At 28.9% G+C, this 10,769-nt stretch overlaps 2 protein-coding genes across 2 annotated transcripts; both read left to right on the top strand.

The window, feature by feature from the left end:
* The first annotated feature begins 3,856 nt into the window (after positions 1–3,856).
* LOC108487197 (IAA-amino acid hydrolase ILR1-like 4) lies at positions 3,857–6,533 on the top strand. The gene is made up of 5 exons (XM_017791472.2): positions 3,857–4,410; positions 4,528–4,653; positions 5,224–5,538; positions 5,637–5,765; positions 5,845–6,533. Exons 1-5 carry the CDS (start codon positions 4,033–4,035, stop codon positions 6,256–6,258), a joined length of 1,362 nt encoding a protein of 453 aa, XP_017646961.1. The 5' UTR covers positions 3,857–4,032; the 3' UTR covers positions 6,259–6,533.
* Positions 6,534–8,360: 1,827 nt separating this feature from the next.
* LOC108487748 (dirigent protein 1-like) lies at positions 8,361–9,047 on the top strand. Its single transcript, XM_017792111.2, has one exon. It carries the CDS (start codon positions 8,431–8,433, stop codon positions 8,980–8,982), a length of 552 nt encoding a protein of 183 aa, XP_017647600.1. The 5' UTR covers positions 8,361–8,430; the 3' UTR covers positions 8,983–9,047.
* The last annotated feature ends 1,722 nt before the right edge of the window (positions 9,048–10,769 follow it).

The raw sequence follows: 10,769 nt of genomic DNA on the forward strand, positions 1-10,769 counted from the left end.
AAAAGTCTGTTTTCCTGTAGTGATCACAAAGATAAACGAACCGTAACCATGTTTACTTTTCATCTATCATGTAATGCCAATGAGAAAATATTATTTACCCATTTCTTGAGTTATGAATTTTACTATTGTGAATGATGCTAGATATTGTAGAAGCCGTATAATCAAGGTACCAACTTTCAATTCCTTTATCTATTTGAACTCAGACTTTTAATTACATTAAAGCATATGAGTCATACATACATATTCCATCATTCACTCAGGATTAAGGTGTGTCACATTATGAACATCACAAATGAATAAATCCATAAATGAATTTAGGATCTATTCTACTTTGGTCATATCCGATGTATAGTAAATCCAGCCAGTCACATCTATATTTCTATCTTCTGGGAGTCATCTACTCCGATACTTAAGACCAAACATCTCCCAATTGGACTTGACAGACAACATATTAATTTTTCAATCAATTTGATAATTTCCAATTAGATTAAAGACATGTTTAAGTTTATCTACTAATACAAACTATCTTTTTGTATTACGATTCGATCACGTAATATTACTTACTATTAGTTTAACGTCGAATAATCAATGAATTAATATTTGCTTTCATTTTGCTTCACGTGTAAAAACCATTGAAGACAATATATAAATGTATTAATATAATTTATAGATATTTTTATTAAATTAATTTATTCAAAAAATACAAATATATATATGAATAAGATAACTACACTTAAAAAGCACCAAACCTAGCAACTCCTTCAAGCCTAACCCTCCCTTTGATATAGGTTTGGAAATTATAGGCCATCCCCCTCTTGCACACTTATCATCCATAATTACTTTTTATTAAAAGGGAAAATTGTAAGGATTCTTGATGAAAAAAAATTCATCAGCCCTGAGAACTCTTAAAAAAGAAAAGGAAGAAAAATTGACTTGTATACTTGTTTAGCCTTAACTGGCTTAAAGGGTCTGGTGTATTTATCTGGTTTTTATTTATTTATATTTAATTTTTCTTTAGATTTCGCAAGAACCAATAAGAAAGTAGCACACGTACTAAGAGAAAGAAGAACTGAGCTTATTATTTTTGGCTAGGTTGTAGATAGTGGGAAGTACATAGCTCACAAAAGAAATGTTTTCATACTTGATCTTTAGTCCAGCTTCAAAACAAGTAAACAATCCTTTTATTTTCGCTTATATGTAAAAAAGCTTTTAAAAATGTTAAAAAAATAAATTAAAATTTTGTATTAAATTCACATTTAATTAAATTTTTTCATTAATTAAAATAATCAATTAAACCTTCGTGTTGATGATTTCTATCATTGACACATGATAATTTCTAGTTTAATATAATATTTTTCACTTAAGAATTAGAAAAACTTATCAAACTATAAAAATATTAAAAATATATAAAATGGATATAAAATTATAAATATTATAAAAATCTAATAAATTATAAAAAATTATATAACATATTTAAAATTTTATAAAACGTATGGAAATTCTATAAAATTTATAAAAAGTATTAAAATTATATAAACCTATAAAAATTAAAAAATCATAAAATTTTAACTAGTTCGTTGGATTGATTAAACTAAAATCAGCAAGGGTATCGGTCTGAAGAAAGCCATTAGATAGATCGATTTGGGAAGTTGGCGGTTGGGCTAATTTTTTTTTTAATGTTTTTAATGTTTTATGTAATTGAACTAGACAGATCAGTCGAATTGATAAGCCGATGGCTTGATCAGTTCAATCACTAGTCTAATTATGAAAACTTTGGTTAAAATATTTTATTTTGACATATGTTAATAGTTGGATAAAGGAATTTTTATTTGATAAAAATATTAAAAAGAAATCAGTTCAATCGCCTAGTTCCCAAGTCAACTGGTCTAAAGGCTTTGCCTAGACTAGTACCCTTGTCGATTTCAAGCTAACCGGTCATATTCAAGTTTTTATGTTTTTTAAATATTTTTATAAGTTAATACTAATATTAATATTTTTATTTTTAAAAAGAATTTTAATATTTTTAATTTTAAATATTTTAAATAAATTTTATTAATTTAATAATTGATTAAAATTTTATGGTGTTATAATATTTATAAGTGTTTATAATTTTTATAATTCTAATAAGTTTATATAAATTTTAATATTTTTTGAAAAAATATTAGATTAAACAATAAAATATTACGTGCCACCATTTGATTGACCCTTCATTTTATTTTAACGGTCAACGTGATCAATAGAAAAACTTAATTAATTACTTCAATAACGACATGACCTTAATTAAATGTGGATTTAAAAAAATTAACAGAATTTATTTATTTTATTTTATTGTAATAGATAAGTGTTGAAAATGGGGTGGACCGTTCTGCAACTTCAATCCTTTAATAGTGCAATCCCTTGGATGTATTGAAAAGCCTTCATAAGATCTACAAAGGAATGGGAGGTCTAAAACCCAAGCCCATAACAGTTTTCATGGTTTAACTTAATATTAAAATCACTTTTGCTTATCAAAAGTAAATTAATTTTATTTATTTATTAATATCATAAATATAAAAAAGTTATAATTTTTGTTATATATTTATGACTTTTAAATAATATATATAATGGTTATTTTCTTTTCCATTATATTTACCTCATTGTGATTTAATTTAAACATATATTTCACTACTAATTTTAATTTTATTGTTACCATATCTAATCTTACTATTACTATTAATTTTAATATTGCTAAAACCAAATTTATTGTCCATCTAAAAGAATCTTAAGCAAGCCGGTTTAGAAATACTTATTCAAAGTGTGCTTTAAAAAAGTGTTTTTAAACTAATTTTGATTTAAGAAAAGCACTTTTTCAATTTTTCAAAATATTCATATATATACATATATATTGTCAAAATGAAAAATTTCCGCACACATTTTCTTTTACTCAAATATTACTCGTTCAGGTTTATTTTTTAAAAGTGCAGTTATTTACTTTTTTTTTTATTAATGTTGTTTAAATTGAATCAAATCGAATAAATTGATTAAAAGATTAATTTAAATAATAATTTTAAATAAATTAAATCAAAAATTAAGAATCGGTAAGAAATATTTTTAGTCAAACTAATAATTTCATCACTTGAACTGTAATTTAAAAACATTATCTTTTTATTTATTAAAATTTACTTTCGTCCACCACCAGAACATAGATAAAAAATAATAATGTTAGCTAAAGTATCAGAAAAGTGGGCGGTGGGTTATATTTTGTAGAAATAAATATTTTTGAAATTAAAGTTATTTTGATATAAAAAATTGAAATAGCATAGTTACCTCAAAAAATGTATACTAAAATGATGAAATTTGATTGGTGAGCTGAAATTCAATAAAGCAAATTTATTAATAAAGGTATGGGTTTCTCCACGAGATAATAAATGGAAATAATTTTGGGATTTTCTTTTCATTTTGCGCGTTTGTCCAATGTTGTAATGGTAAGATGTGATTGACTTCGAGGATTTTGACCACATCCACTTTCAGATCAATTATTGAACAAACATGCTATCCAAAGTAATATTATTATTAATAACAAGAAAAACCAATCCACTTTCGGTGGTATTTTCTTTTCATTATTTTTATAAAATGAAAATTATTGTAATATCAGATTTTAAAATTAAATATATAAAATGTTATAAGTTTTCAAAAAATATTTATAATCATAATTAAAAGAATTGTAGTAACACAACGAGAGTAAAACGAAAAGCAGGGTTTTCGTAATGTACCGTCCAAGATATTAGGGCTACTTATACAGCCGCCAAACATGTCAGAAATATTTAAGTTAATTAAGCACGTGTAATAGCTGTAGACGGTAACAACTACGGCTCTCTATCTAAAAGTCACCTACGGCTCTTTATAACGACAACTCAAAAGCACCGTTTTGAGTGGCGAGGATTCCGTTTTCCACCCATATCTTCAATATTTTCAACATTAAAAAAATATAGCCATCAAAAAACCCAATTTTTTTTGTTTACCTTCATATTTTTCAATAATTGTTTGTTCACCATGAAAACAAGCATGATTTTCTCCAAGTTGGTCTCTTTTGCTTTGATACTCCAGCTCCTCAATCCTACAGTTGTTTTGTCATCATCTTCTTCTCTAAGCTCATCAAATGGGTTGACTGAAATCCCCAAGAAGTTCCTTGATTTCGCTAAAAGAAAAGAGGTTGTTGATTGGATGGTGGGAATCCGGAGGAAGATACACGAGAATCCCGAACTAGGATATGAGGAATTTGAGACTAGTAAGTTGATTAGACTAGAATTGGATAAACTGGGTATTCCTTATAAATACCCAGTTTCAGTCACTGGTATTGTTGGCTTTGTTGGGACTGGTGAACCTCCTTTTGTTGCTATAAGGGCTGATATGGATGCCCTTCCTATTCAGGTTTGAAAAAAAAAATTTGCCTTTAGTTGACTCTGGCAAACAAAACAAAGCCTTTTGAAATCAACTATAATTTCTATTAAATGAGTTTGTTTAAAATGAGTTTGTTCAAATGCGTAGGAAACAGTCGATTGGGAGCACAAGAGTAAAAATCCTGGGAAGATGCATGCTTGTGGCCATGATGCTCATGTCTCAATGGTTCTTGGTGCTGCAAAAATACTAAAACAGCATCTTCAAGAGTTAAAGGTGCCCAAACTTTATGTTTGATCATTTGTTTTATGATTGAACTGTTGCTCTCTTTTTCATGATTTTGTATTAGTAAAGGTGCTAAATACCATTTCACTTAAAGCAAATTTTTTATTATTAATTGTTTTTTCAGAGCAATTTTGTTGATACTCTTGTTTGGTTTTTAGGCCTCTTGTCTTAATAATAATCTTAAATAATTGTTAATAGAGAGGTATTTTATCATTACAAAATTGCTAAATTCACCGTTCCATATTATATGAAGGTAATCATAGAGAATACATTCATTCATTAAATCTCACTCCATGCTGCACTCTCAGTACTTGGTTGCCCCTGTTTATAGTATGTTTGAACTGTAAGTAATCTGCTTAGTTGGAGAGTCGTGAAGACATTAACAAGCATGATGAGGATAACCTTCTTTTTTTATGTCCGAAACTCGGGCTCGTGAAAGGCTTCTGATCTAGCAGAAGAGAGACAGCAGAACATATATCCTATTGCTCTGATGATGCCTATTAGTTTTCCTTGTTTCCCTTATGGGATGCTTGATGCCATTCGATTTTGTTTCTTAATCAGGGTACGGTTGTTCTTGTTTTCCAACCAGCTGAAGAAGGTGGCGGAGGGGCAAAAAAGATGCTAGATGCAGGTGTGTTAGACAATGTTGATGCAATCTTTGGACTGCATGTTCTACATAGTGCACCAATCGGTACCGTGGCCTGCAAGCCGGGTCCTGTATTGGCTGGAAGTGGCTTATTCGATGCTGTAATAAGCGGAAAAGGAGGCCATGCAGCCATTCCTCAACATTCAATAGACCCGATTTTGGCAGCCTCTAACGTTGTAGTCAGCCTACAACATCTTGTTTCACGAGAAGCTGATCCATTGGATTCCCAGGTACATTTCTTCCATTATCTCTAAGCCTTTTATCCCTTGCTCCCTATGCATATTAAAAAATGATTTGGCTCATCTTTTTGCATACTATTTCCTTGTAGGTGGTGACAGTTGCGAAGTTTCAAGGAGGCGGAGCCTTTAATGTCATTCCAGATTCAGTTAGGATTGGAGGGACTTTTCGGGCATTTTCGAAAGCGAGTTTAATACAACTTAAGAAGCGGATCGAGGAGGTAAGTAGACAAGTTCATATATTGCTAATGAAAGGTAGCGCTGGTGACATATGTCTAGCTGATTTAGTCAAGTTGACAGGTTATTAAAGGGCAAGCTGCTGTACAAAGGTGCAGTGCGACCGTGGATTTCTACAATACCAAGAAGCCGATGCTCTTTTTCCCTCCGACTGTAAACGATAAGGACTTGCACGAGCATTTCCTGAAAGTTGCAGGGGATATGCTTGGAAATGACAAAGTTAAAGACATGAAACCAGTGATGGGGTCTGAGGATTTTGCATTTTACCAAGAGGCGTTTCCTGGGTATTTCTTCTTCATTGGGATGCAAGATGAAAACAGCCCGAAGCTCAGCTCAGTCCACAACCCAAACTTCACTATCAATGAAGATGTTCTTCCTTACGGTGCTGCACTTCATGCATCATTGGTTACTACTTATCTCCTTGAAGCAGAGTCGAAACTTCGTCCTACAGAGGGCAATTTACATGATGAACTGTGAAGATTCTTTGAATAAGAACACGATCAGATTTATTGGTAGAAATTATTAAATTCCATAGAAGTTAGTAGGGCAAGTTATGTAAGAGAAATCAAAATTAAATAAAGATATTTGGTAACTTTTTATAGCGTCTGTAAAACTACAAAGATTTTTCCTTTTCTGGGTTAGAGCGGTAAAGATTTCCAGCTCTATTGTACAGTTTCTACGGCTTCAACTACATTAAGCATCTGTTCTTTTAAGAAAAACAAATATACTTTCTTGTTGATAGTAAATAAAAACATCCAAAGATGTTAGAAACAGGTAATAAGAAAACAACTTCTACTGTATTTCTTTAGGAGAATATGATTGTATGAAATTGTAATTTTACATAGGAATTTTTAGGGGGTCAAATGAAATTTTAATTTTTTTATATAGTCTATATCTTTATAAATTTTAAAAGATTAAATTAAATTTTTATAATTTTAGATGCTCAAAGTGTAATTTTACCTTACTAATTTAAAATTTTAAAAAAATTAGAAGGCCTAAATGATAAATTTTCATTTTAGGAGAGGCCGGGCCCATGCCGGCCCCTCTAAAATCACCTTTAATTCTACATTGTTCATATCCTTTTCCAATAAAAAAATGACAAATTAAAGGAATAGTACGTAAAATTACAATTTCATATCAATTTTCACTTTTTTCTATAAAAAAAAAAGGTCTTACGTTTGAATTTAAAATTCATTTTTTATTCATAGGTTTGTTAATTTTAATAATTTTATTAGAAAACATTGTTAATTTTATTTATTCTTACAAAACTATTACTTTTAATTTTATTTTAGTTTAAATATATGGTTTTAAAGTGAAAAATAAAATAAAATTTAGGAAGTAAATTACAATAAATTATTACACTTGCTATAGATGATGAATAAAAAGTAAGTTTTGGGAGGTCCGAGCACCAAAAAAACTTCGATCAAATAAATATTTTATAATTTTTAATAGGTGTTAAAGTATTAACAATTATTAATGTGAAATAAGAAAAAGTTTTCATAATTTTTCATATATTTTAATTTACTTTGATAATTTTTATGCTTTTTATAAAATCTTATAATTTTTGTAAATTCTATTAATTTTCAATTTTTCTATAATTTTTTGTCATTTTAATTAATTTATTTATACATTTCTATATATTTTATTGTTGTTGTACTTTTTAATATTTTTAAAAATTTATATATTTTATGATTTTAATAATTTTAAACATAAAATATTTTTTGTCCTGTGGTACAATCTTAGTATGTCGATTACGAAAATAACTCAAAAATAACGACAATTATCTTTAATGGTTAACAACTAACTTTAACGGTTAAAAGGTTTAATTAATTAAAATTTTAACATTCAATAATTAAATTGAGTGTAAAAAAATATGAATTTAATTTATTCTTATTTTTGAAAAAGTTAGGGCTTTAAAACTCTTTAAACTAATTAAGATAAGATTACTTTTGTTACTATCACAGAATAATTAATAATATATTGAATAACTCTAAATAAGTTATAAATTATATTATATAGATTGATAATTTCCTATTTTCTTTTAAATTTTGTGTGTCATGATTAATCATGTTGTATTAACGGTATAAATACTATGTTATTGGGTTCATGTTTAGCTTTATTGCAACACAGTCTTAATATTTCTTTTGAAACATGGGCATGGCTAGGGGGCGGCAAGGGCAAAAAAAAAAAAAAAAAATTCATTTAGGCTTTTTAAAATTTTAAATTAAGAAAAGTAAAATTATACTTTGACCCTTTAAAATAATAAAATTTTAATTTAATCCTTTAAAATTATAAAAATATAATCAAAATTACATTTTACTATTACAAAAATTATAATTTAATTTTACCTCTAAAATTATTTTCCAACTTGGTCCTCTTTTGAATTAGTTTTTACAGTAGACATTATTTTTAGCTGCATTAGAAGTAGTAGTACTAGAAGGTCAAACAAATTATCCATGTTGGTGGCCAAAAGAACCCCACCATCAAGATTCGACACATTTGTTTTAAGTGCTTCTACGAACATATTCTGCTTTGTTTTCTTTTTGACCCAATAAAATCAACACATGAGTGGGTTAGGTTAATGATGAATTTCAATTGGCCTATAAAAGGGCAGCAATAAAATTGAAGTTTAGTCATTATTTTCAAGACATGGCGGCATTGCCAATTAACACCAAGGTGGTGGTGTTACTTGTTTTAGGCATATCCATGGTTATGTTTACCATCCCTGCAGGCAAAGCAGATGATGGACTCAAACAAACCATTTTGTCTGTCTATTTCCACGACCACTCCTCCGGCAGTCCGGACTCCACTGTCCGTGCAGTTGTCGGCTTTCCTGGCAAGCTCTGGAACTTAACCCAATTCGGGACTTTGTTTGTTTCCGATGATCCCTTAACCGAAGGCCCCGACCCTGAATCAGCCCCTGTCGGACGAGGCCAAGGCATATTTGTCACAACAAGTTTGGATGGTGTCAACACTCATGTCTCCCTTTCGATTGTCTTCACTAATGAGGCCTACAATGGAAGCACCATCCAGGTACAAGGCAATAGTGACCAAATGAAGGCGGTTAGAGAATATGGTGTGGTTTCCGGGACTGGCAAGTTTCGATATGCCAGCGGCTATGTTACTTTCGAGAATTTTTCGTTTAATAGCTCGATTTCGTATGCTGTTATTCGTTGCAACATTTCAATCCATCACTATTAATAATCATATTTCAAAGTGATAAAGAGGAGTCAAGAGAGTACTTATCTTTTTCTATTTTATCAAAATTGCCCCCTAATTAGTTAGCGTTTGGCACAATTACCCCTTTGTTGAAGATCTTTATTAAAATTATTCTTAATTGATCATGATAAATTAAATTTTACTTTCACCTATGATAAAATTGTTTTTTAATTTCATTCCGGTAAAGTTTACTTTTTATTTAAAGATCTAACTTAACTCGATTTCAAATTTAATCTAGGCTTTATATATCAGCCAAATATCTACAAAACAAAACAAAAAAATGTTTTCATAATTTTTTCATATATTTTAAAAATTTTTATAAAATCTTATAATATTTTGTAAATTTCATTAATTTTTAAATACTTTTAATAACTTTATATAATTTTAAAATTTTTTTTCATTTTTATTTTCATAATTTATATAATTTTTAATTTCATATTTTTATTATTTTGTATTTTTCTAGGATGAAAACTATTTGATAAATGGCTTTTGATTGAACTATCTTTATAGAGATGTAAACGAAACTCTGAAATTTTAATGTGGTGCCATAATGCCATGACTGAAATTGTTGTTTTATGTCATAGATAGTAATGCCATGGACACAGTGGTTTAACTATAAATTTACTTGAATAATAAGCACTAATATTATGGTAATATTGAAACAAGGCCCTAATAGTTTAGATAAATAGTTAGGATACGATTGGTATGCTAATACGGGACGTTTGTTTCTAAGTATTAAGAGATGCGGTTTCAACCGTGATTAGTCTTGGAGTGTAACACTTTGGTGTGTACTATTACTGTATTGTTTTGGTCTTCGAGCATTAACGCTACGGCATATTACTATTACTCTGGTGTGTTAGCTTATTAGTCTCTTGCAATTCAATTCTAATTTCTTTGAGCTTACTAAGGGTTGGAAGTAATTAGTTCTAATTTTAAAATTAAACTAATTCTTTCATTGAATAAGTGGGTACTTAATTATCAGATGCTATTATTTCTATATGTTCTTCATGGAATTTAATTGTCCTCTGTTTTCTTAATTGTTGAGTAGTTGCCAATAACATTGCTTCTAAATAATTTATAAAACTTTTGTATGAAGTTTAAACTATAGTTTTAAAGGTTAGTATATAAAGTATTTTTATATTATTTTACTAAGCTTTATCCTTAATGTGACGTTGTCTTTGTGCGTGAGTTTTCTTAACTTGGAGCTCGGATTGTCTTAGGGATCACCAACTACACCATTGTCATTATTGAAGAGTATGAAACATTTGTATTTGCAATTTGTACCTAGTAGCATGTAATAGTGAAATCATTTAGGGATGCATATATATTTGTTTCATATTACTATAAATTATAATGCTGATATTCTCTACTTCTATCTTGTTTACTTTGACCTTGAGCCAAATGCTATATCATTTGAATGGGTGCATGCATTTCTTAAATATTTCATAATTAGATTGGTTTTTAATGCAACTACATATATTTTTATTATAATGCTAGTATAACTTATGAATGTTTTTGAAACATGTTTATTGGAGTCCAATTTAGAAATGTTTTAAGGGTTGTTTTCAACTTTTAAAACATTATTTCTAAATGCAAAATGTTTTGGAGTCAACATGGAATGATTTAAGATTGAAATAGGAATGTTTCAAGGTCAAAATGCATCCCAAGTGTTCAGGGCCCGGTACTTGAGACCAAAGGTACTGCACCCTGTTAATCAAAAATCGTTTCATGAACAATACAAAGGCTAGGTATTGGTACTTTTTCCCTAA

This window comes from Gossypium arboreum, chromosome 10 (assembly GCF_025698485.1).
Source record: "Gossypium arboreum isolate Shixiya-1 chromosome 10, ASM2569848v2, whole genome shotgun sequence".
NCBI classification, from domain to species: Eukaryota; Viridiplantae; Streptophyta; class Magnoliopsida; order Malvales; family Malvaceae; genus Gossypium; species Gossypium arboreum.